Source organism: Esox lucius, chromosome 11 (genome assembly GCF_011004845.1).
Source record: "Esox lucius isolate fEsoLuc1 chromosome 11, fEsoLuc1.pri, whole genome shotgun sequence".
NCBI classification, from domain to species: domain Eukaryota; kingdom Metazoa; phylum Chordata; class Actinopteri; order Esociformes; family Esocidae; genus Esox; species Esox lucius.
In genome coordinates this window covers 53,488,058-53,515,541 of record NC_047579.1, presented here as the reverse complement: position 1 = coordinate 53,515,541, position 27,484 = coordinate 53,488,058, and the positions used below count along the sequence as shown (strand labels likewise).

The following is a 27,484-nucleotide window of genomic DNA, read 5'->3' as shown; positions in this document are numbered from 1 at the left end:
AGAACTGATATAGGACCAGGTCCTCACTGTCAATGTAATGTTATTAGTTGTGATTCAATGGGCAGAACAGGGAAGTGAGGTCTCACGGTTTACTGGGGACAGAATCAATCTGTCTGACGCGCCGTGTGCCTGGGTACTGGAACACGTTGGAACGTGCTGGAACATGCTGGAACGCGATGGAACGCAATGGAATGCGTGGTTCTGTTGGTGGTGTAGCTGGCTTTACTTTGTGGTTGGTTGAACACATAGTCCTGCTGTACTCAAAGACTGTTCGTTGCTGCATCATCGCACAGCAGCCTGCCGTCACATTTGCCCATGTCTGTCTGTGGGTGTGTGTTCCTATGGATGTGTGTGTGTGTGGGTGTTTTGTGTCGTGTGTGTATTGTGTGTGTGTGTGTGTGTGTGTGTGTGTGTGTGTGTTTGTGTGTCGTGTTCGCCTAATTGAACAGCTGATGGTGGCATTACATCAATCCAATCAGCGCTCCATTGTGGAGAATATCGGAATCTGTTTCAAGACAGTAATGGCAAATTAATCTTTGAAAACCAATATGACACTTTAATGAAAAATTGATCTACTTCCCTTTATTAGATACATGTTTTAAATCAATGTACTATTGATTGAGTGAAATAATTAATTAAGCACATAGAAATATTTATATTCCAATCATTTCATATTGAGTCATACATCTGCACTGTGTTATTCATCAACTTCTCTGTGATCACTCATTATGTGTGTGTGTGTGTGTGTGTGATTGAACAAGAGACAGATCACCAGTGTTACTAACACAAATGAATGAATGTTATTAACCATTGCTATTTATCTCTGTGGGTGTGTGTTTGTGCGTGTGTGTGTGTGTGTGTGTGTGTGTGTGTGTGCATGGGCGTGTGTGTGTGTGGGTGTGTGTGTTTCCAGGGTGGTTATGCTGCCTACAGATATGCTCAACCTGCTGCCACAGCTGCTGCCTACAGTGACAGGTAAGACAGGACTCCTCTCTTCTCTCTCCCATCTATCTAGGTAGGACAGGACTCCTCTCTTCTCTCTCCTCTATCTAGGTAGGACAGGACTCCTCTCTTCTCTCTCCTCTATCTAGGTAGGACAGGACTCCTCTCTTCTCTCTCCTCTATCTAGGTAGGACAGGACTCCTCTCTTCTCTCTCCTCTATCTAGGTAGGACAGGACTCCTCTCTTCTCTCTCCTCTATCTAGGTAGGACAGGACTCCTCTCTTCTCTCTCCTCTATCTAGGTAAGACAGGACTCCTCTCTTCTCTCTCCTCTATCTAGGGAGGACAGGACTCCTCTCTTCTCTCTCCCATCTATCTAGGTAGGACAGGACTCCTCTATTCTCCCCCCTCTTCAACACTATCTACCTGCTTCTTTCCCCAATCTTTTCTTTCCACTGTCTCTACCTTTTTATCTCTCTAACTCTCGCTCCCTCTCTTCATCTCTCTTCATCCCTCTTCATCTCTCTCCATGTCTCTATTTCCCTGCCTCTTTCACTCACATCTTTCTTTTCAGTTTTTAAATGAATTATGTATTTTCATCAACAAAGCACATGTAAAACATTTTAAAATTGATAAATAATGATAAAATAAGAAATAAGAAAAGGAAAAGTAGTAACAGTAGTAGTGGTGGTTCTACTGACTGTCCCTGGGGTTGGTGGGTCTACTCACTGTTTGTTTGTCCTACTGACTGTCCTTGGGGTTAGTGGGTCTACTCACTGTTTGTTTGTCCTACTGACTGTCCCTGCGATTGGTGGTTCTACTGACTGTCCCTGGGGTTGGTGGTTCTACTGACTGTCCCTGGGATTAGTGGGTCTACTCACTGTTTGGTTGTTCTACTGACTGTCCTTGGGGTTAGTGGGTCTACTCACTGTTTGTTTGTCCTACTGACTGTCCCTGCGATTGGTGGTTCTACTGACTGTCCCTGGGGTTGGTGGTTCTACTGACTGTCCCTGGGATTAGTGGGTCTGCTCATTGTTTGGTTGTTCTACTGACTGTCCCTGCGATTGGTGGTTCTACTGACTGTCCCTAGGGTTGGTGGTTCTACTGACTGTCCCTGGGGTTGGTGGTTCTACTGACTGTCCCTGGGGTTGGTGGTTCTACTGACTGTCCCTGGGATTAGTGGGTCTACTCACTGTTTGGTTGTTCTACTGACTGTCCCTGCGATTGGTTGTTCTACTGACTGTCTCTGCGATTGGTGGTTCTACTGACTGTCCCTGCGATTGGTGGTTCTACTGACTGTCTCTGCGATTGGTGGTTCTACTGACTATCCCTGTGATTGGTGGTTCTACTGACTGTCCCTGCGATTGGTGGTTCTACTGATTGTCCCTAAGGTTAGTGGGTATACTGACTGTTTTGTTGTTCTACTGACTGTCTGTGGGGTTGGTTGTCCTACTGACTGTCCCTGGGATTAATGGGTCTACTGACTGTTTGTTTGTCCTACTGACTCTCCCTGGGGTTGGTGGTTTTACTAACTGTCCCTGGGATTGGTGGTTCTACTGACTGTCCCTGGGGTTGGTTGTTCTACTGACTCTCCCTGGGGTTGGTGGTTTTACTAACTGTCCCTGGGATTGGTGGTTCTACTGACTGTCCCTGGGGTTGGTTGTTCTACTGACTGTCCCTGGGGTTGGTTGTTCTACTGATTGTCCTACTGATTGTCCCTGTGGTTGGTTGTTTTACTGATTGTCCCTGTGGTTGGTTGTTCTACTGACTGTTCCTGTGGTTGGTTGTTCTACTAACTGTTCCTGTGGTTGTGGCAAAAGCATTGGATCACTTCTCTGTATTACTTTCTAAGTTGTTGAATTTGTTTTTTCATTTTGGGGAGAGGTTCTCACAGGGTAGGTGTCTGTGTAGCTGTGTCTCTCCCTCTGTTTCCTCTCGCTCGTGGTCTCTCCCTCTTTCTCTCTCTGCTTCTCTTGCCCTCCCTTCCCTCTCCTTCTCTAGTTGATTACTGGGCGGTTGGAACCTCTACTAACTAATGGGAGCTAATTTTTCAACGTTCTGCAACAATGAAACATTTTGGAACGTTTGTTGATTTTAGTTGCGTTTGTTGGTGTTTGGTAGGTGTTGCCAGGGGCTTTAGTACAACACGTCTTCCAACCTTAAGTCCAGTCCACTGCAACCTACAGCTTCCAAAATGTCTGTGGTAGAAGGGTTTACTGGTCCGTTATTCATGGGTCTCTATAATTACTGGCAGAAATAGGAGGAAAATGCTCCATGGCTGTCAGCTTGAGACATGATGGCTCCCTCTGGAAACAACAGCTTTAGATGCAACCTGAAAAATATGGCTCATTTTGCTGAGCGAGGGAGAGTTACTTGTAGTATTGGTCAACTTCTGTTTATTGGTTGGATAGCCAAGTGTTCAGGAGTACTGGGGCCAGTCACCGAAAGGCTGCTGGTTCTAATCCCTGAGCCAGTGAGGTGAAAAACCCTGTGGTTTTGTCCCTGAGCAAGGTATTCAATACCAATCGCACCCAGGTCGTTGCTGTGAATAAGAATCTGTTCTTAGCCTTTTCACCTGGTGTGAGTTAACACCCCTAAACAGCAACACAACAACCCACAGAAATGTTGTCGCTAAATCATTATTTATAGTGGGGATTTTCTGTAGTGATTGTGATATTATAAACATTTTTTTAAAACAACTGTTAACTGGACTATTGCTCAGATAAAAAAAATAACTGGTTCTGATCACTCTTACCAAATCCACCACCAGCCCTGCCCTGTGTTTCTACTGTCAACCACTAGTATATCTGAACATGAAACAGTAGATCAGCTCACCATTTTATTGTAGCGCTGCGACATGTGCATTAACATGTAGAGATTTGGGTGGCAGTTTCAGATTTAAAAGGAATTGGTTTTGTTGGATTTACACGCATGTATTCACACACACAATCAATGAAACACACACCCCTATCTCTGTTAATGACAGAATTATTAATACCATGATGAATAATGTGTGTGAAATTAGTTAGCGCACAGTAATTTGGTTGTATAATTGCTGGTATATAATTCAGCTGAATAATTAAATGAAACTTGTATAAGTCTGACCTATTTGATTCATTATTCATTTCCTACACTGCAAGTTCACAGTTTTCCTCTGAGAATGTTTGAATGAACGATTTAGTGCACCATGAATTAAGCCTTGGGTTATTAAATGATAACGGATAATATTTATCTCTAAATCTTTCATGTATGTTTCCCATTCCAACAGCCACATTCAAAGAAGGCATGGACGTGCACAGTTACAAGGTTGCAGGAGTGTTATGTTATTTAAAGCACGTTTGGACATGTGGCTGGCATTCCCTGAACACTGATAACTATGATCAATTACTTTTCATCCTATCTGTGAAACATACAATTGCAATTTCTTCAGTGTTTCTATTACATTGAAGATGGTGCCTTCCGATGGCCACTGAGAGAAACGGAGAGGGACGGAGAGAGAGAGACCCAGAAGACAGTTCCCATGATGCCTTGTGTGGCTCCGTATTGCCCCCTCTAAGCCCTATGTGGTCAGGGAGTGTTTCAGACCAGGGGGTTTTCCTGTGGATTACCCTGTCCAGAGGGAATGGGGCTGGCCAAAAGAGCAAGACTCCTCTCTGGAATCTAAGATACCAGCCTGCGTGTTAAGTGTGTCTGTGTGTGTGTGTGTGTGTGTGTGTGTGTGTACAAGCATGTGTTCCGTTGCATTAGTGCATGTTTCCTCAGGCTGATAAGACAAGCTGTTGATTTGTTACGGTCAGCTACAACTCTGAACACAAGCCAGAAACACAATCCATTTGTCTACAACTCTAAAGACAATCCAGAAACACACTCAACATAGCTTCAAATTTAAACACAGACTAAAAACCCAGAGCTACAACTCTAAACACAGCACAGAAACACAGTTCATACAACTACAACACTAAACACAGTGCAGAAACACAGTCCACACAACAGCTACAGCACTACTCAATAGTTCAGGCAGTTACAATTCTAAACACAATTCAGAAACATAGTCCACACAGCTACAACTGTAAACACAGAGAGGGCAAACTGTAAACACAGCACAGAAACACAGTCCACACAGCTACAACTGTAAACACAGAGAGGGCAAACTGTAAACACAGCACAGAAACACAGTCCACACAGCTACAACTGTAAACACAGAGAGGGCAAACTGTAAACACAGCACAGAAACACAGTCCACACAGCTACAACTGTAAACACAGAGAGGGCAATGCAGGCCTCATCTCTGTGTATCTCAGATGACACCCTTTTCTCTGTATAGGGTTGTGCTGCTCTGGTTGAAGGCAGGGCTCTAGATAGTGAATATGGGGTAATTTGGGACGCATCCTTTGTTGTCTCTCCATCACTCTGAACGGAAGACATGAAGGTGAAATATTGATGAATATACTGTTGGATGCATTTATTTTCATCCATCTGGCACATTCATGGCAGTAAAATTGAGAGATGTGAAAGAGAGCGGACCAATAGAAAAAGCAAATACATAAGTAAACACGGTCACCCTCAGACACACTCATTCACTCGGTTTCCATCGATGACATGGTGATGATGCGCCATTTGAAGACTAATGTTGATTTGATCTTGGTAAATGTTGCTGTACATCAACAACCCTCTGGGCCGTGATGCTGCGTTTCTAATGTTATTCATCGTGGTCTTTTGATTAAACACCATGACATTTCAATCATTGAGCTGTTTTCATCTAGTAGGGCCACTTTCTCGCACGCATCTGTTTCTTCACCCTGGCTACAGAGATCTATTTTAGATATGGTTGTGCCTGTACTTTCCTGTCTGCTTTGTTTATGTAAAGTACATTTGAGTATGTTAGATCTACTGAAAATATTGTTTGATGCGATATGGCAGTGAACACTACAAAAAGCAGAAATAACAAATAAATGAAAAAATAATGTGTATATACATATATATTTCTGAGGTTGTGTTATTGTGTGGTACATTTGTCCTCACATTCCTGAGTCATTCTGGTGATCATGTGATATTTATTATGTTGTGTTGGAAAGCATGTTCTGAGTTTTAGGGTTGTAGTGTATGTTCTTCACTAGAGTGTGTTCTAAAGTGCGTTCTAGAGTGGATTCCAGGGTGGGTTAGAACGAGTCTAAGCCGGTTTACACACAGGCTGCTGCTTAACAAGTGTTATATAAATTCAAATGAGTATTTGTTATTTTATTTTGACTATAATTAATTAAACTACTGTCTCACTGCCAGCTGTTATTAAGAGGAGCAGCATAGGTCTTTAATGAGGGTGACGATCAGGCAGTCTGTTCATTAGCGTCTGTGTGTGTGTCTGTGTGTGTGTGTCTGTGTGTGTGTGTGTGTGTGTGGGTGTGTGTGTGTGTGTGTCTGTGTGTGTGTGCATGTGTGTCTGCTGTTGTCTTTATGCATTTATCAGTACACTTAATTATGCATTTAGCAATTCTTCCTTTCCTCATTTCCAGACCATAAAGTCACTGTTGTGCGTACAGCCTGATAGGGACGATGCATCTCTATAGTGGCGTAGTTGAACTGTTTAACAATGTAGTAGTGCAAACTGCCACAATATAGAAAACTCCTGAGTAGATGAAGGATACACCTCCATGTATTAATGGTATTTAGATTGTATTTTCTGGGGAGAACTGTTAGAGAATGAGAGAGCAAAAGCATAAATCGTCCGCTTTCTGCTTCATGGTAATGTGTTTTCATATTTATCATGCTGAAGATTCCCTCCTTTTTAAATAAAATGCAATTTTGTCAGTGCTAGATATCTGCCCCCGCTCTCCCTCTATCTCTCAACCCAACTCATCTCTCCCCCCCTGGGTCCCCCGTCCCTCCCATCTCCGCTCCCTCCTTTTCTCCTCTTCTCCTCTCCGTCCCCTCCCCAGATCTCTTCTCACACAGCCCAGTAGTATTGTGAATCTTATCTTCTCTTGCAGAAATCATTTGGTCCTCCTTGCAGCAGATGAAATGTCTTGTAACACCTCTTCAGGTAATCATGAAAACAGACAGATATAGAACGTAATACAACTCAGTACCAAATCACAACCACCCTCTCCTCTCTCTCTCTCTCTCTTTCTCTGTCTCTCTCTCTCTTCTCTCTGTCTCTTTCTCTCTCTCTATCTCTCTTCTCTCTGTCTCTCTCTCTCTTCTCTCTGTCTATCTCCCTCTCTCTCTCTCTAAACTCATGCTCTGACTCTTTCTTTCTCTCAAACACCCGACCTTCTCTCCCTCTTTCCCGTTCACTTGCTCTGATTCCTCCCTCATCTCTTTTCTCCCTTCCTCACCTCACCCTCTCCCTGTCTCACCTCACACTCTCCCTGTCTCACCTCACCCTCTCCCTGTCTTACCTCACCCTCTCCCTGTCTCACCTCACCCTCTCCCTGTCTCACCTCACCCTCACCCTCTCCCTGTCCTACCTCACCCTCTCCCTGTCTCACCTCACCCTCTCCCTGTCCTACCTCACACTCTCCCTGTCTCACCTCACACTCTCCCTGTCTCACCTCACCCTCTCCCTGTCCTACCTCACCCTCTCCCTGTCTCACCTCACCCTCTCCCTGTCCTACCTCACCCTCTCCCTGTCTCACCTCACACTCTCCCTGTCCTACCTCACCCTCTCCCTGTCTCACCTCACACTCTCCCTGTCTCACCTCACCCTCTCCCTGTCCTACCTCACCCTCTCCCTGTCCTACCTCACCCTCTCCCTGTCTCACCTCACACTCTCCCTGTCTCACCTCACCCTCTCCCTGTCTCACCTCACACTCTCCCTGTCTCAGCCTCTGGCCTCTCCTCTTGTCTCTTGTCCTCTTCACCAGCCTTCACCATGTTTCTGCTCACTTATTAAGCGTTAGAGTCTGTGTGTCCCAGCAGTCTTATCTCACCCTGGCCTATAAAACCAGCTTACACTCCTCCCCTTCCCTCTCGTTGCAGGCCCTTCTTAGAGCTGTCATAACCATGATTTAGTATGTCATTAGCAGTTATAACAACTGTTGTCGTGAATGACTGATGTCCAGGCTGTCTGTTAGGGACCAGCATTGATGATAAATTAACACTGGCTGTTACGAGTGTAGATTAACTAAAACTGGCTTTTTTTCTGTAGATTAACAAAAATTGGCTGTTATGATTGTAGGTGAAATAATGTTACAACTCTAGAAATATATGTCCAGTGTGTGTGTGTGTGTCTGTGTGTGTGTGTGTGTGTGTGCACTGTGTATGCGGGGGAGGGGTTTGTGTGTGCAATGTATATTGATTTTGATAATAATAATATGCAATATGTAATAATTATGCAGGGTGACATATTGAACATATAACCAGAGTGAGGCAGTATTTTCTTTTCTGTGTTTTTTTGTGAAATTCATATATACAGTTATGTTCATGGATTTGTGGTTTGACTAACATACACACACACACACACAGACCTACACAAACACACACAACACATACACATACAGTGCCTTTCAAATGGACCCCTGACCAATTATTTACTTTTAATGAATTTCAAATAGTACAATTACATTTTGTTTGGATTAATATTGTATTTTATAATAATGACACTCAAAAAAAATATCAGCAATTATAAGGTACCATTGCTTTTGTGTTGGGAAATATTTGCCAGAAAAACTTAAAACTGAAATATGTATAAGTATTCAACCGCCACAGTTTAATATATGGTAGAGCCACCTTTCACTGTAACAACACTTTTAAGTATTTTGTGTTGAGTTTGTAGCACCTTTACACAGCGTCTGAAGGATTTTGGCCCATTCTTCTGGGCAGATCTGCTTCAGGTTGATTGGATGAAGCTTGTGGGAAACATTTTCAACATTGCTTTCGCCTTGTTCATCATTATCCTTCTTGAAAGGTGACTCTCCCCTCAAGTTTGTTTTAAGAAAAGATGAAGCCAAAGCAAAGGCTGCAAGAGAACCAGCTTTGGTCCTTCGATTCTAACAAGATTCTCAATTCGTACTCCTGGGAAGCAGCCCCACCGCATGATGCTGCCAGCACCATACTTCTCTGTAGAGATGGTGTATATTCTGACAATGGCAGTGTTACGGTTGTATCCAATGGTAGCCAGACATGCACATATCCATTATTTGAATTTTGGCAGTACAAAACGTTTCTTGGTCTCATGTGATCACAAGACCTTTTCCCATCTCAGCTGGGTCACTCTAAATGCTTCCAGATGGTACTTTTTGAATAACAACTTTTTTCTTGCCACCCTCCAATGTGGACCACTTTTATGCATAGCTCTTAATGTGATTGATTGCTCCAAAATTACTCCACTTTCAGCCACCAAACTCTGTTTCTCCTTCAAAGTGATTGTTGTGCTCCTTGTGGCTTCAAGTCTCATTCCTGTTTGAGCGCTGTGTTTTGAGGGACAGCCTTGCCCTGGCAATGCCTGGGTGTTGTTATTCACTTTACACTTTCTGATTATTAATCCAACTGTACTCACTGAGAGACCAGGCACTTGGATATTATATTGTACCCTTTTCCTCTATGAATTTCTTTAGAATGCTCTTTGGACTCAGTTTTACAGCCTGACCAATAATCCTTTGGCAGTTGGGTTTTAATCCAGAAAATATGACAACAACTTTAATGGTTCCCAGGTGGAGGCCATTAGCGAGGTAATAGTGTCCACATTCAGGCATTTTCATCCATCTGTGTAAACTGGGAGCTTCCACAGCATAGATGTTGAATACTTGTTCAAGTCATTTCATTTAACTACCAATTATTCCCAACATGAAAACAAAGCCACCTTACAATAATTGATTTTTGAGTTTCAATGTTTTAAAATGTACTATCTCATAGAATAATATGTTACTGTACCATTGGTAGTTAAATAATATTAGAGAATGTATGTAAGTAGGTTTCGTAACTTGACGTCTGTACAAGAAGGCGAGTCCTTAGAGCAGTGGTAGGCCTGGGAACCAAAACAGTTGTGGAGAGATTGTATTGGACGAAGGCAACTCCCTGTTTCATTAAACAGAACAAAATGGTGGAGACCTACCCAGAATTTGTCCAGTTGAATCTGAGTTATGAAGGGTTTGATTGAATGTTTTGCAAATATAATTTTTGGGGGCTTTTTATTTGTACCTGTTATCAAATTGCATTCACCTGCTGTGTTACATGGCTAAATTATTTGTGAAGAAGCCTTATTACAACGTCTGTTTCAACATGGGCTCCGATATTCAGGCCATCTCCATGCAGATGTTTTTATTCAACCTTTACTTTAGCAGGGTCATGCAGATGAGCCCTGCATCAACACATTATTAAACAACGAGAAGTATTGGGAAGCACCCCCCCAAGTTAATCAACATATTGTAGCGTCTAGCAGGGCAGTGTCGCGAACCCGCGATCCTCGGCTCCCCAAGGGGGGCACACTACCCACTGATCCAAATAAGGAAATCCCATTTGGAGGGGCGAGTAGCGGCCCTACCAAGGTCGCTACAATATTAATAGTAAACGGTCTCATTCCTCCTGATGACCTGGTTGGAGTCATGAGGATGGATCAGTCCATTTAAAGGGTTAAAATGAAGGATCAGCTCATTTAAAGGGTTAAAAGACAGATCAGTCAATGACTTTGAAAGCTCCAACCCTTTGACTACATTGAAATGGCTGATGGAATCAGTGTCACTACTGGAATCTTCCAGTTTACTAAGCTTCTTTATTGAATCTGTTCTTGTTGCAGAGAAGAGGATAACCAAACAGAAGTTTAAGACTGTGTAGAGTTATGCAGGACAGTGTAGGGTTATGTAGGGCAGTGTCGGGCAGTGTCGGGCTGTGTAAAGTTATGTAGGACAGTGTAGAGTTATGTAGGGCAGTGTCGGGCTGTGTAGAGTTATGTAGGACAGTGTAGGGTTATGTAGGGCAGTGTCGGGCTGTGTAGAGTTATGTAGGACAGTGTAGGGTTATGTAGGGCAGTGTCGGGCTGTGTAGAGTTATGTAGGACAGTGTAGGGTTATGTAGGGCAGTGTCGGGCTGTGTAGAGTTATATAGGACAGTGTAGGGTTATGTAGGGCAGTGTCGGGCTGTGTAGAGTTATGTAGGACAGTGTAGGGTTATGTAGGGCAGTGTCGGGCTGTGTAGAGTTATGTAGGACAGTGTGTGGTCATGTAGGGCAGTATACAGTGGGGAGAACAAAAATTTGATACTCTGCTGATTTTGCAGGTTTTCCTACTTACAAAGCATGTAGAAGTCTGTAATTTTTTTCGTAGGTACACTTCAACTGTGATAAACAGAATCTAAAACAAATTGTATGATTTTTAGATAATGAATTTGCATTTCATTGCATGACATATGTATTTGATCACCTACCAACCAGTAAGAATTCCGTCTCTCACAGACCTGTTAGTTTTTCTTTAAGAAGCCCTCCTGTTCTCCACTCATTACCTGTATTAACTGCACCTGTTTGAACTCGTTACCTGTATAAAAGACACCTGTCCACACACTCAATCAAACAGACTGCAACCTCTCCACAATGGCCAAGACCAGAGAGCTGTGTAAGGACATCAGGGTTAAAATTGTAGACCTGCACAAGGCTGGAATAGGCTACAGGACAATAGGCAACCAGCTTGGAGAGAAGGCAATAACTGTTGGTGCAATTATTAGAAAATTTAAGAAGTTCAAGATGACGGTCAATCTCCCTCGGTCTGGGGCTCCATGCAAGATCTCACCTCGTGGGGCATCAATGATCATGAGGAAGGTGAGAGATCAGCCCAGAACTACACGGCAGGACCTGGTCAATGAACTGAAGAGAGCTGGGACCACAGTCTCAAAGAAAACCATTAGTAACACATTATGCCGTCATGGATTAAAATCATGCAGCGCACGCAAGGTCCCACTGCTCAAGCCAGCTCATGTCCAGGCCCGTCTGCTCAAGCCAATGACCATCTGGATGATCCAGAGGATGAATGGGAGAAGGTCATGTGGTGTGATGAGACAAAAATAGAGCTTTTTGGTCTAAACTCCACTCGCAATGTGTTTGAAGGAAGAAGAAAGTTGAGTACAACCCCAAGAACACCATCCCAACCGTGAAGCATGGAGGTGGAAACATCATTCTTTGGGGATGCTTTTCTGCAAAGGGAACAGGATGACTGCACCGTATTGAGGGGAGGATGGATGGAGCCATTTATCGGGAGATCTTGGCCAACAACCTCCTTCCCTCAGTAAGAGCATTGAAGATGGGTCGTGGCTGGGTCTTCCAGCATGACAACAACCCGAAACACACAGCCAGGGCAACTAAGGAGTGGCTCTGTAAGAAGCATCTCAAGGTTCTGGAGTAGCCTAGCCAGTCTCTGGACCTGAACCCAATAGAAAATCTTTGGAGGGAGCTGAAAGTCCATATTGCCCAGCGACAGCCCTGAAACCTGAAGGATCTGGAGAAGGTCTGTATGGAGGAGTGGGCCAAAATCCTTGCTGCAGTGTGTGCAAACCTGGTCAAAAACTACAGGAAACGTATGATCTCTGTAATTGCAAACAATGGTCTCTGTACCAAATATTAAGTTCTGCTTTTCTGATGTATCAAATACTTAGGTCATGCAATAAAATGCTAATTATTTACTTAAAATCATACAATGTGATTTTCTCGATTTTTGTTTTAGATTCCATCTCTCACAGTTGAAGAGTACCTATGATAAAAATGACAGACTTGTACATGCTTTGTAAGTGGGAAAACCTGCAAAACCAGCAGTGTATCAAATACTTGTTCTCCCCAATGTATGTTTATGTAGGACAGTTTAGGGTTATGGAGGGCAGAATAGAGTGATGTAGAACAGCTTGGGGTTATGTTGGGCAGCGTAGGTTTATGTAGGCCTGTGCTGTGTAGATTTATGTTGGTCAGTGCACGGTTATGTAGGACAGTGGATGGTTATGTAGGACAAAATAGTTATGAAGGACAGTATAGAGTTATGTATGACAGTGTAGGGTTATATAGGACAGTGTAGAGTTATTTTGGACAGCATTGGGTTATGTACTGTAGGATCACGTAAGGTTATGTAGGGGAATGTATGTTTATGAAGGGCTGTGTAGGGTTATGCAGGACAGCGTAGGGTTAAGAAGGGCTGTGTAGAGCTATGTAGGACAGTATAGGGTTATGTAGGACTGTAGGGTTATGTAGGGCTGTGTTGACTAATGTTGGGCTGTACAGAGTTATATAGGACTGCCTGGGGTTAGGTAGGGTTGTACAGGGTAATGTAGGGTAGCATAGCATTTTGTAGGGTTGCATAAGGTTATGTAGGGTTGTTTAGGACTGTGCTGAGAGCTTTTCTATAGACTGCTGGTGGTTCAGCTTAGAGAGAGAATGACAATGTCCTAAACTAATGGGGATTAACACGCACAGACGCATGTGCTTGTACACACACGCTCAAAAATAAAACATGCAAACACACACACACGCACACAAATAAAACGTGCAAACACACATCCAAACACACACACGCCCGATGTCCAAAACTAATGGGGATTAACTGAACGTAATCACACAGCGATTGGTATGCAAATCAACTAATTTATATTCGCAAAACAGGCTGCTTATTGGCTGTTATCAACATGGCCAGGCCATTGATTGGCTGTTATCAACATGCGGGAGCAGTCAGGCTCAGAGAGGAAGATTAGAACCTCGCTAACGCCACTGCTCACTGTCTGCCCCTCGGAACTCTGGGATATTAAATATTTTCTTCTGGTTTTGTCGTCATACTCTTTCTTTCTTAGGTTTTCACTCTCCCATGCCATGACTGTCCTTCATTATTTCCCTTCAGCTCTGTCACACACTGTCCTTCCTATTCACTCCATTCTTTTCCCTTTTCTATTTATCTGTCTGTTGCTCTATTTTGTAAAAAGAAAAACTTCTGCTCAATACAAATTATATCTAAAGCCAATGTTATTCTGCTTTTTGGTTATGAAAGGACTGAGATTATTGGAAATGGTTGGACATGTGTGATTGCTTGGGACTGTTTAATAAAGTTACATGTAAAGATTTGTTCTCTGTTAAAATGATCATTGTGTTTGCTGGTCAAGAACTCTTAGTTCAAACAATATTTGCAGTTAATAAAACAGTTAATAACTCCTGCAAAAAGCAAAGAATTATGCTCATATTGTAACATGGTAAATTTAAATATTGACTGTGTGTGTATGTGTGTGTGTTTGTGAAGGAGGTTGCGTTCAAGGATACTGATGTTCTTTGTTCTCCTGTGTTTCCATAGTTACGGAAGAGTATACGCTGCGGACCCCTACAACCACACACTTGGTCCAGCTGCCACATACAGCGTTGGTGCCATGGTGAGACCACACATCCTTCATGATCACCTAATAGTATCTTCCATCACCCTGCAACTCCCTCTATGTCACCCCATATCATCATCTATCACCCTCTGTCACCCTGTAACTCCCTCTATATAACCATCTATCACCCCATATTACCCTCTGTCACCCTGTAACTCCCTCTATATAACCATCTATCACCCCATATCACCCCATAACTCCCTCCATATCACCCTCTGCCACCCTGTAACTCCCTCTGTATCACCTTTTATCACCCCATAACTCCCTCCATATCACCCTCTGCAAACCTGTAACTCCCTCTGTATCACCTTTTATCACCCCATATCACCCCATAACTCCCTCCATATCACCCTCTGCCACCCTGTAACTCCCTCTGTATCACATTTTATCACCCCATATCACCCCATAACTCCCTCCATATCACCCTCTGCAACCCGGTAACTCCCTCTGTATCACCTTTTATCACCCCATATCACCCCATAACTCCCTCCATATCACCCTCTGCCACCCTGTAACTCCCATTATATCACCCTTGAATTCCTTCTGTATCACTCCGTACCTCCCTTTATATCCCTCTGTATCACTCCGTACCTCCCTTTATATCCCTCTGTATCACTCCGTACCACCCTTTATATCCCTCTGTATCACTCCGTACCTCCCTTTATATCCCTCTGTATCACTCCGTACCTCCCTTTATATCCCTCTGTATCACTCCGTACCTCCCTTTATATCCCTCTGTATCACTCCGTACCACCCTTTATATCCCTCTGTATCACTCCGTACCTCCCTTTATATCCCTCTGTATCACTCCGTACCTCCCTTTATAACCCTCTGTATCACTCCGTACCTCCCTTTATATCCCTCTGTATCAGAGTGATTTTGTTACTGATCACGATGGGGTGTGATATATGGCCAATATACCACTGCTCAGAGCTGTTCTTAGGTGTGACGCATTGTGGATTGCCTGGACACAGCACTTAACCGTGGTATATAGGCAATATATCACAAACCCACAAGATGTCTAATAGTTAAAATAAACTGGTTAACAAAGCAATTCCAACAGTAAACATTTATTTGATGTTAAACCTGTGGTATAAGGTCCCAAATACTATGGCAATCAACCAATCAGAATTCAAGATTCAAAGAACGTTGTCTAAATCAATATACATTGTCTATAAAAGTGTGTAATACAATGTATAATCATGTATAACAAATATTGTATAATAGTTATGTAAAGCCATTTTTCTGAGTAGTAAGTTTTCATTTGTAAAAAATTTGAAATGTGTTAAATATACATGTACGCCGATCAGCCATAACATTATGACCACCTGCCTAATATTATGTAGGTCCCCCTTTTGCCGCCAAAACAGCCCTGACCCGTCGAGGCATGGACTCCACAAGACCTCTGAAGGTGTACTGTGGTATCTGGTACCAAGAAGTTGGCAGCAGATCCTTTAAGTCCTGTATGTTGTGAGGTGGGGCCTCCATGGATTGGATTAATTTGTCCAGCACATCCCACAGATGCTTGATTGGATTGAGATCTGGGGAATTTGGAGGCCAAGTCAGCTCCTTGAACTCAGTGTTGTGTTCCTCAAATCATTCCTGAAACGTTTTTGATTTGTGGCAGGGCACATTATCCTGCTGAAAGAGGCCAATGCCATCAGGGAATACTGTTGCCATTAAAGGGTGCAAATGGTCTGCAACAATGCTTAGGTAGGTGGTACGTGTCACAGTAACATCCACATGGATGGCAGGACCCAAGGTTTCCCAGCAGACCAGGCCACCTTCTTCCAATGCTCCGTGGTCCAGTTCTGATGCTCACGTGTCCATTGTAGGTGCTTTTGGCAGTGGACAGGGGTCAGCATGGGCACCCTGACTGGTCTGCAGCTACGCAGCCCTATACACAACAAACTGCAATGCACTGTGTGTTCTGGCACCTTTCTATCAGTACCAGCATTCACTTTTTCAGCAATCTGAGCTATATTAGCTCGTCTGTTGGATCAGACCACAGAGGCCAGCCTTCGCTCCCCACATGCATCATTGAGCCTTGGCCCCCCAAGACCCTGTCGCTGGTTTACCGCTTTTCCTTCCTTGGACCACTTTTGATAGGTACTGACCACTGCAGACCAGGAACACCCCACAAGGGCTGCATTTTTGGAGATGCTCTGACCCAGTCATCCAGCCGACATAATTTGGCTCTTGTCAAAGTCGCTCAGATCAGTGTTATTCACTTCACCTGTCAGTGGTCATAATGTTATGGCTGATGGGTGTATCAGTGTTATTCACTTCACCTGTCAGTGGTCATAATGTTATGGCTGATTGGTGTATCAGTGTTATTCACTTCACCTGTCAGTGGTCATAATGTTATGGCTGATGGGTGTATCAGTGTTATTCACTTCACCTGTCAGTGGTCATAATGTTATGGCTGATTGGTGTATCAGTGTTATTCACTTCACCTGTCAGTGGTCATAATGTTATGGCTGATGGGTGTATCAGTGTTATTCACTTCACCTGTCAGTGGTCATAATGTTATGGCTGATGGGTGTATCATTGTTATTCACTTCACCTGTCAGTGGTCATAATGTTATGGCTGATTGGTGTATCAGTGTTATTCACTTCACCTGTCAGTGGTCATAATGTTATGGCTGATGGGTGTATCAGTGTTATTCACTTCACCTGTCAGTGGTCATAATGTTATGGCTGATTGGTGTATCAGTGTTATTCACTTCACCTGTCAGTGGTCATAATGTTATGGCTGATGGGTGTATCAGTGTTATTCACTTCACCTGTCAGTGGTCATAATGTTATGGCTGATGGGTGTATCAGTGTTATTCACTTCACCTGTCAGTGGTCATAATGTTATGGCTGATGGGTGTATCAGTGTTATTCACTTCACCTGTCAGTGGTCATAATGTTATGGCTGATGGGTGTATCATTGTTATTCACTTCACCTGTCAGTGGTCATAATGTTATGGCTGATGGGTGTATCATTGTTATTCACTTCACCTGTCAGTGGTCATAATGTTATGGCTGATCGGTGTATATTTTTACAAATGAACACTTACTATCCAAATAATACCCGTTAGTTCAAATTTCAGGTTGCTTAAGACACAGACCTATATATAAACATGTCCTGTATGGTCCTGGTGTGTTTTGGTCTCTCTCACTCCTCTGTATCTACATGGCATTACTCTGGTGTGTTTTGGTCTCTCTCCTCTGTATCTGCATGGCATTACTCTGGTGCGTTTTGGTCTCACTCCTCTGTATCTGCATGTCATTACTCTGGTGTGTTTTGGTCTCTCTCACTCCTCTGTATCTGCATGTCATTACTCTGGTGTGTGTTGGTCTCTCTCCTCTGTATCTGAATGGCATTACTCTGGTGTGTTTTGGTCTCTCTCCTCTGTATCTGCATGTCATTACTCTGGTGTGTTTTGGTCTCTCTCACTCCTCTGTATCTGCATGTCATTGCTCTGGTGTGTTTTGGTCTCTCTCACTCCTTTGTATCTGCATGTCATTGCTCTGGTGTGTTTTGGTCTCTCTCACTCCTCTGTATCTGCATGTCATTGCTCTGGTGTGTTTTGGTCTCTCTCACTCCTCTGTATCTGCATGTCATTGCTCTGGTGTGTTTTGGTGTCCATCCATCTCTCACTTCTCTGTTCCATCAATTCTCTCTTCCTCTTTTACTCTGCACCTCTATCATCCCTCCCTTTCCCCACCATCCATACCTCAATACCTCCCTCTATTCCTAAATGTTTCACTCTGCCCCTCCATTTCCCTGTATTTCTCTCTCCTTTATACTTCCCTCTATCCATACTTCTCTCTCTCCCTCCCTCCATACCTCCCACCTTCCTCTCTGCATGGTCTTTTCTCAGCTGACATTCCCTCACTTAAATGTAATTTAATATGTCTCCAGTGCTACCGGCAGCCCTGCAGTCCCATTAATCCGCTGTTTTACCTCTGATAGCTGTGTTAGCGCTGTTAGCTCTGTTAGCTGTGTTAGCTGTGTTAGCTCTGTTAGCTGTGTTAGCTCTGTTAGCTGTGTTAGCGCTGTTAGCTGTGTTAGCTCTGTTAGCTGTGTTAGCGCTGTTAGCTGTGTTAGCTCTGTTAGCTGTGTTAGCTCTGTTAGCTGTGTTAGCGCTGTTAGCTGTGTTAGCCTGATTAATGTTTTTGTTAGCTAGCAAACGTGTGCATGTTACTTATTATATATTTCTCATTTGGCGGAAAGCACCTCAACCACCCGGCTCAATGCAGAGCAACCAGTAATGGAATAATTAGTAATTCAGATTATTAAATCCTTTACATAAGTGGTGTGTCAGCCTCTGGGGGAAGGACAGGAGGGAGGAAAGGAGGAAAGGACTGCAGGTATGCTAGGACAGACAAACAGGCAGACAGGCAGACAGACAAACAGACAGACAGGCAGGCAGACAGACAGGCAGACAGAGCGATAAACAGACAGACAGACACAGACAGACAGGCAGACATACAGACAGGCAGATAGACAGGCAGACAGACAGACAGGCAAACAGACAGAGAGATATGCAGACAGACACAGGCAGGCAGACATATGCAGACAGACAGGCAGACACAAGCAGACAAACATATGCAGACAGACAGATCCCCTTCCTGCATTGTAAGGCCTCCATACTTACAAAGCTGTGAGAAAATAGCATTTTTGTTGTTGTTGTTTTTATGATTTCTCCATGTATTTACAATTTCTTTCACTGTAAGTAGCCCCTGGAATGAAGGCATGAGGGCCTGGAATGACGTTCTGGAATGAAGGCATGGCATGTGGGCCTGGAATGACGGTCTGGAATGAAGGCATGACATGAGGGCCTGGAATGACAGTCTGGAATGACGGCATGGAATGACGTTCTGGAATGACGGCATGGAATGACGATTTGGAAAGACAGTCAGGAATGGTAGTCTGGAATGACGGCATGGCATGACAGTCTGGCATGACGATCTGGAATGACAGTTTGGAATGACGGTCTGGAATGACGGTCTGGAATGACGGTCTGGAATGACTGCAATGCATGATGTGTGTTGCTCTACAGGCTGCATGGGGGGCCCAGGTCATCCACATTGCAGTCACCTATTGGTAGCTGAATGGTAAACAGATGAATGGAACAGGAGTGTGCAGTGAGGTGTGGTGTGTTGTAGAATGGTTGTGGTGCTCCGAATGTTTTCATGGGATCCTAACTATAAATGTTTCTCATGGACCGTAGCCATACTGTGTACTGGTCTAGAGGAACATTACTAAACTTTGTGTTGTGTGTGTTTCAGAATGCATTTGCCCCACTGGCTGATGCCAAGACAAGGAGCCACGCAGATGATGTGGGGCTGGTGCTTTCCTCCCTGCAGGCTAGCATATACAGAGGAGGGTACAGCCGCTTCGCTCCGTACTGACTTCCTGCACCCACCTACCCACAACCCGGCAACAACCAATCCACAACCTTCCTGACAGGGAACACAAAGAACCAACCAACCAGTGTGTGTGTTTGTGAAAAAGAGTGTGAGAGAGAGAGAGAGAGAGGAGAGAGTGAGAGAAATAAACTTCTTCCGAGGCCTGGGTATTGCAATACATGCAGCTGTGCATCATTTTAGCATCTCCTCAGAAAGCGGGCGGGAAACAAAACAAACAATAACGGATATTTTCCATCTTATACCTCAGATATTTTGTGCTGTGTATTTTGATATTGTGGGTTTTTAATTTCTAAAGTTTAAACAATAGATTGTCTCGGCTGTAGAGGTTTCCATGGTGATAGAGATATAGAAGCTGCTAGATTTAAAATGTAACAATATAAAACGATTTATTTGAATTGTTAGGGCTTGTATAAAGACAAACTGATCCTGATTCATCATAGAAGTAGATGTGTGAATTGTAGATAGTTGGCATCCAGGCCACTAGTGTTTTCATTAGATCACTACGATTGGATCGTACGTCACTCCAAGCCAAAGGTCAAAGTTGAAGATGTTCTCTGGGTGTTCTATCCATGTACAAACACGTTTTACAAAGAGGACCTCAAAGAGTTATTTGTAGAGGACGAAATGGCCCCTATTCCCTTTATGGTCAGGGCCTATGGGGACCCAGATAGGGTTCTCTGTGGAAGAGTAGTGAACTATTTAGGGGATAAGTTGCCATAGGCGACGGCGCCATTCTCCATGGTTACTGTTGAAGCCACCATCTAGCTGTAGTCCAACCCTCCATTCATAAAAAATTCAAGTGATATTATTAATACAGATGTTGTTTTTATATGACTTCCGGTAGATCGATTGATATAATTGATTACTTTTATATTATGGGGGAGATAAAAGCAGAACATTTATGCAGTGTCAGAACACACTGTCTCTATTTTTTGTTCTTTCTGTTGTTTAATCTTTTCAAAAACAATAGGACTGATTATTTGGACCTGATGAAAGTTGGGTAAAAAAATGAAGATAATAATCTACCAACTGTGTATTTATTAACACATTCGAGCTGTGCAGTGAAGATGTTCTCTTATACAAAACACACAACTGTATAATGTTTTACTGTAGATTTAGACTAGCAGACCAACTCTTAAAGAACGCATTTTCATTTTCTAGTATGACATCAAAATCTTCATACTTACCAAGTAATGCAATCATAATGTATATATTATCACAGTATTTTTGTCAACTGTACTATTTTGCACACACACACACACACACACACACAACCTGCCAGTTTCTCATCCCTACTACTTGGCTTGTAAAACACATAATCAGTGCTTGTATGTTGTATGCCCTTCTGGTACTTTTGAGTTAGATTGATTTGTCTTAGATTCTGTTTTGATAGCATTTTCTTTTAGTGAACCTGTGTAATGTTATTTTCTGGAACTCAGCCTTCACACATTGACACACAGTACTGCTTGATCATTGAGAAATGACAATTATATGACTTGTGAAAAAGACGATCTATATGTAAATATGAAGATTATGCTGTTGTTGATTAAAGTGCTCCAGAGGTGAGCAGAGAGGGAGAGAGGAGACCCCCATCAATATATACCCCTATAACTCACCTCAAATGGGGAGGAAGGAGACCCCTATCTCACCTCAAGCAGCTCTTTCCTCCCCTCTTTCCTTACATCCCCCCCCCCTCTTTCTTCTTTCCTCTTCCTTCACTCCGTTTACAGAGGAACTTGATAAGAGGCTGTGTAACATATCTTAGCACCTCTACCATGTGGGCTTGAGACCATGTTCTGCAGGTAGTGGGGTTACATTACCATCCTGTAGGTTGTGGGGTTTATTCCCTTTACTATAGGTTGTGGGATTGGGTTCCCATCCTGAAGATTGTGGGGTTAATATATTGTCCTATTGGTTAAGTCCCTTTCTTGCAAGTTTTGCGGTTAATTCCCCATCCTGCAGGTTGTGGGCTTAAGTTCTCGTATTGCAGTTTGAAGGGTTACGTCCCCTTCCTGCATGTTGTGGGGTTAATTAATATTCCTATAGGTTGTGAGGATAAGTCCCCTTCTTGCTGGTTTTGGGAATAAGTTCCCATTCCTATAAGTTGCAAAGTTAAGGCCCATTTCCCGTAGGCTGTAGGGATAAGTCCCCTTCCTGCAGGTTATGGACTTAAGTTCCATTCCTGCAGGTTGTGGGGTTAAGTCCCCATCTCTATGTGTGCGCTGTCTGTGCTGAGCCATTAGTTGGCACAGCAACACGTATCCAGGCGAGGGCGTTGTGTGACTCTGTAACTACCCTCTACAGTCTCTGCTTCCACAGGTTGTGTGATCAAATCCCCCCTCCCTTGTTGATAAGATCCCCCGTCCCGTCATTGTATGTGCATGCATTATGACTCCTCCGCCTAACAATAACCATGAATAAAGTTTCTCAAGATAAGCCGGCCTTTGATGTCTTTCTCTGTCCTTCAATTCTTAGTTCTCCTGCAGTCCTTAATTCCTGTTTGGCCGTAGTATTTCCTGGTCTGATCAAACTGACTGGAATAACTCGCTTTAACCAATCGAATTATGACCGTAAGTAGACACAGAAGTAATACTGGGGATTAAAGGGGAATAACAACGAATATCTAAATTTTTTCAATGTACATAAAATACTTTAAATACTAGTTACACTGTCTCTCTGTGTAGGCATTTCTCTCACTCAGGGAGAGCAGGGTGTATGTAGTAACAGCTTTAGAGTTTTATTATACTCTCCCTCAATGAATGTGATTTTATAGAACTTCCTGATATCACACTTATCTTTAAGAAAAACGAATGTTCAGTCACAGAGAAAACACAAAATTGGTGAAATCTATGGGGTACATATGATATGAATTTATGAAAAATGTCAGTCGCAGGTACTGAAGTTTAACTTTTCTAACATCTCCAAAGTTGTGTTGTGACGTGTGAAGTAAGATAGCTCGACACTGTTCTCCCTGAGTGAGGGCATAGAGAAAAGCAATTTATGAACTTAGACAAATCTTAGATATTGGTTGTTTTTTCTCACAAATGTCCATTTAAGACCAGAGTTTTTTCAGATGTACATTCATTTAAATCCTGCATATTTCAGGTTAGGTAATCAAATTCATGCAATTTTGCAGAAATGTTTAAACATAAGCTTGGATTGAAAACTATTTGACAGGCTGATTTGTCCCATAATTTGATTGAAAACATCCACACCAAATTTGAAAATGGAAACTATCAAATTTCTTGATTTATTTGGTTAATGCCACTATTTTCTATGTCACACCACTGAATACTAGGTTGACAAATTCACACTGAATGTATAAGGCAGGTATTCAGAGAAAGGTACCACATAAACCCAGCCAGGTATATTAGGGTGCCAGTTGAAATATGGATGTCAGGTCTGGTTTCTAATTGAAGAAAGAAAGGAATTACTCTCCTATTCCCCAATTTGATTAGTGTAATGAGAAAAGCGTCGCCAGAGGTTAGGGAGAACGATAAGCAATATAAATGTTTAAATGTGATGGAGTCACATTCACTGAGGTAATTACTGCTACCAAGGTAACCAGTGATCAATAATTCACTGATTCCAGGTCACTTGTCACACTCCCGTCATTTTGAATTGGTTATTAATTCTGTTATTCAAGCCGTTTCAGCTCTCATTCTTCAGCCAGGCCTTCCATTCTGGAGGAGACGAATGGTGGGACAGGGCATGACACTGGGAGAGGGAGAGATGGAGACAGGGATGGATGGAGACAGGGCAGAACACTGGGAGAGGGATGGATGGAGACAGGAATGGATGGAGACAGGGCATGACACTGGGAGAGGGATGGATGGAGACAGGAATGGATGGAGACAGGGCATGACACTGGGAGAGGGATGGATGGAGACAGGAATGGATGGAGACAGGGATGGATGGAGACAGGGATTGATGGAGACAGGGCATGACACTGGGAGAGGGATGGGTGGAGACAGGGATGGGTGGAGACAGGAAGGGATGGAGACAGGGATGGGTGGAGACAGGGATGGATGGAGACAGGGCATGACACTGGGAGAGGGAAAGATGGAGACAGACTTCGGCATGTGCTTCACTCAATCCGACTTTCCCTCTTCTTGGACACACACACCCTCCAGGTGCAGGAAGCCTGTCAGTAATGTTTTCAGCCATATCCATTTTCTGCTTAATTCGAATCACCCAATAAGACTACAATGATTAACAAGCCAACGACAGGTATGTGTGTGTCAATCCATCTTTTAATCCTGATTCCCCAATCACAAGTTATTCACTAATTGTTGGTATTCCACTCCTGAAGTGATTTTGAGACCAGTGTTCATTTTTTTAAACACTTAAAAAAGCATTTGTAGCATTGGGTCGGACAGTTTTTTGATGATTTCAGGTGGGGAGGGCGGTTTTGGAGAACTGGTGGGGATAATTGCTAGACCAGTCATTTTCCATTTCTCAAGTTAAATGGATGAGAACATGGAGGGACTGTGAGCTTACAAAGGAAAGCTCATGCAAGAGAGAGAAGCCCCTTAATGACCAAGACCTGAGCTGTGTATGTTAACATATATCCATCATCTAAAGCACTGGAGAAGATGAGACCAGCAGTTTTACCTGGTGGATCTATCTACCTGGTGGATCTATCTGCCTGGTGGATCTATCTGCCTGGTGGATCTATCTGCCTGGTGGATCTATCTACCTGGTGGATCTGTCTGGGAGTAGTTCATCAAAATACACTGCTCAAAAAAATTAAGGGAACATTTATATATATTGAAAATCAATTGTGTAGTTGGGTTGAGAACAAAAATACGTAAAAAAAGGTCAATGGAAACCAAAATCACCAGCTGATTGACGGCTGGATTCAAACAACAAGTCAGAGTTAACAATTGAAATCACAGGCTGTTCCAATTTCATCACAGCAACTCATAATGTGACTCAGTAGTGTATGGCCCCCACGTGCCTGTATGCACTCTTGACAACATCTGGGAATGCTCCAGATGAGACACCGGATGGTGTCCTGGGGGATCTCCTCCCAGACCTGGTTCAGGGCATCAGTGAGCTCCTGGACAGTCTGTGGTGGCACTTGGCGGCATTGGATGTACCGATACATAACGTCCCAGTGGTTCTCCATTGGATTCAGGTCTGGGGAACATGAGGGCCAGTCAATGCTGTGAGCACAGGTCCCACTAGAGGATGTCAGGCCCTCATGCCACCTTCATGGAGTTTGTTTCTACAGTTTGGTCAGAAACATGCACACAAGTAACCTGCTGGAGTTCATTTTGTAGAGCTCTGGCAGTGCTCTTTCTGTTCCCCCTAGTACAAAGGACCAAATACCGGTCCTGCTGCTGGGTTGATGCCCTTCTACGGCCCTGTCCAGCTCTCCTTGTGTAATGGCCCATCTCCTGGTATCTCCTCCATGCTCTTGAGACTGTACTGGGAGACACAGCAAACCTTGCGACGACATGTATGATTGTGCCATCCTGGAAGAGCTGGACTACCTGTGCAACCTGAATGGGCCGCAGGTACCGCCTCATGCTACCAGTAGTGACAAGGACATTAGAAAAAAAACAGCAAAGAGTCAGTCAGAAAGAATAAGGAGAAAGCAACTGTCTGTGGCCACCACCTGCAAAATCATTCCTTTTTTGGGGTTGTATTGCTGTTGCTTCTCTAGTGCACCTGTTGTCACTTTCATTTGCACCAAAACAGGTGACTTTGATTCAAAATTGCTTATGCTTCTTAACTGGACAGATTGATATCCCAGAAGTTTAATTGATTTTGTGTTATAAAGTGATGATTTTGTTCCCTTAATATTTTAGAGCAGTGAATAAGGTACATGGACGTCCACTCACGGGTTCCTATCATAAAAGGAGTCCCTATTTAATTACAACAAATGTGTCTGTAATTAAATAGGGACAGTGATCAGGAACACATGTGAAGACAATAACAACAAACAGGTGTCTGTAATTAAATAGGGACAGTGATCAGGAACACAGGTGAGGACAATAACAACAAACAGGTGTCTGTAATTAAATAGGGACAGTGATGAGGAACACAGGTGAAGACAATAACAACAAACAGGTGTCTGTAATGAAATAGGGACAGTGATCAGGAACACATGTGAAGACAATAACAACAAACAGGTGTCTGGTATTAAATAGGGACAGTGATCAGGAACACAGGTGAGAACAATAACAACAAACTTGTCTGTAATTAAATAGGGACAGTGATCAGGAACACAGGTGAGGACAATAACAACAAACAAGTGTCTGTAATTAAAGAGGGACAGTGATCAGGAACACAGGTGAGGACAATAACAACAAACAGGTGTCTGTAATTAAATAGGGACAGTGATCAGGAACACATGTGAAGACAATAACAACAAACTTGTCTGTAATTAAATAGGGACAGTGATCAGGAACACAGGTGAGGACAATAACAACAAACAGGTGTCTGTAATTAAATAAGGACATTGATCAGGAACACAGGTGAGGACAATAACAACAAACATTGGTCTGTAATTAAATAGGGACAGTGATCAGGAACACAGGTGAGGACAATAACAACAAACGTGTCTGTAATTAAATAGGGACAGTGATCAGGAACACAGGTGAGGACAATAACAACAAACAGGTGTCTGTAATTAAATAAGGACAGTGATCAGGAACACAGGTGAGGACAATAACAACAAACAAGTGTCTGTAATTAAAGAGGGACAGTGATCAGGAACACAGGTGAGGACAATAACAACAAACAGGTGTCTGTAATTAAATAGGGACAGTGATCAGGAACACAGGTGAGGACAATAACAACAAACAGGTGTCTGTAATTAAATAGGGACAGTGATCAGGAACACAGGTGAGGACAATAACAACAAACGTGTCTGTAATTAAATAGGGACAGTGATCAGGAACACAGGTGAGGACAATAACAACCAACAAGTGTCTGTAATTACATAGGGACAGTGTTCAGGAACACAGGTGAGTACAATAACAACAAACAGGTGTCTGTAATTAAATAAGGACATTGATCAGGAACACAGGTGAGGACAATAACAACAAACATGTCTGTAATTAAATAGGGACAGTGATCAGGAACACAGGTGAGGACAATAACAACAAACATGTCTGTAATTAAATAGGGACAGTGATCAGGAACACAGGTGAGGACAATAACAACAAACGTGTCTGTAATTAAAGAGGGACAGTGATCAGGAACACAGGTGAGGACAATAACAACCAACAAGTGTCTGTAATTACATAGGGACAGTGTTCAGGAACACAGGTGAGGACAATAACAACAAACTTGTCTGTAATTAAATAGGGACAGTGATCAGGAACACAGGTGAGGACAATAACAACAAACGTGTCTGTAATTAAATAGGGACAGTGATCAGGAACACAGGTGAGGACAATAATAACAAACACGTGTCTGTAATTAAATAGGGACAGTGATCAGGAACACAGGTGAGAACAATAACAACAAACAGGTGTCTGGTATTAAATAGGGACAGTGATCAGGAACACAGGTGAGGACAATAACAACAAACGTGTCTGTAATTAAATAGGGACAGTGATCAGGAACACAGGTGAGGACAATAACAACAAACAGGTGTCTGTAATTAAATAGGGACAGTGATCAGGAACACAGGTGAGGACAATAATAACAAACACGTGTCTGTAATTAAATAGGGACAGTGATCAGGAACACAGGTGAGGACAATAACAACAAACGTGTCTGTAATTAAATAGGGACAGTGATCAGGAACACAGGTGAGGACAATAACAACCAACAAGTGTCTG

The 27,484-nt window shown here is 43.1% G+C and overlaps 1 protein-coding gene across 8 annotated transcripts in view; it reads left to right on the top strand.

Annotated features, from left to right (window-relative positions):
• Positions 1 to 22,123, top strand: part of rbfox1 (RNA binding fox-1 homolog 1) — a 402,884-nt gene extending 380,761 nt beyond the window's left edge. For 5 of the 8 annotated variants that reach the window (XM_029123363.2, XM_029123366.2, XM_029123367.2 and 2 more), the window contains 3 exons: positions 914 to 975; positions 14,183 to 14,258; positions 19,545 to 22,123. In XM_029123363.2, coding sequence (XP_028979196.1) covers positions 914 to 975; positions 14,183 to 14,258; positions 19,545 to 19,667 — 261 coding nt within the window. In that variant the 3' untranslated portion in view covers positions 19,668 to 22,123. Of the gene's footprint in view, positions 1 to 913; positions 976 to 6,925; positions 6,979 to 14,182; positions 14,259 to 18,992; positions 19,371 to 19,544 lie in introns of all 8 variants that reach the window. The other 3 variants (XR_003782524.2, XR_003782525.2, XM_029123364.2) reach the window with 3 other exon arrangements.
• The last annotated feature ends 5,361 nt before the right edge of the window (positions 22,124 to 27,484 follow it).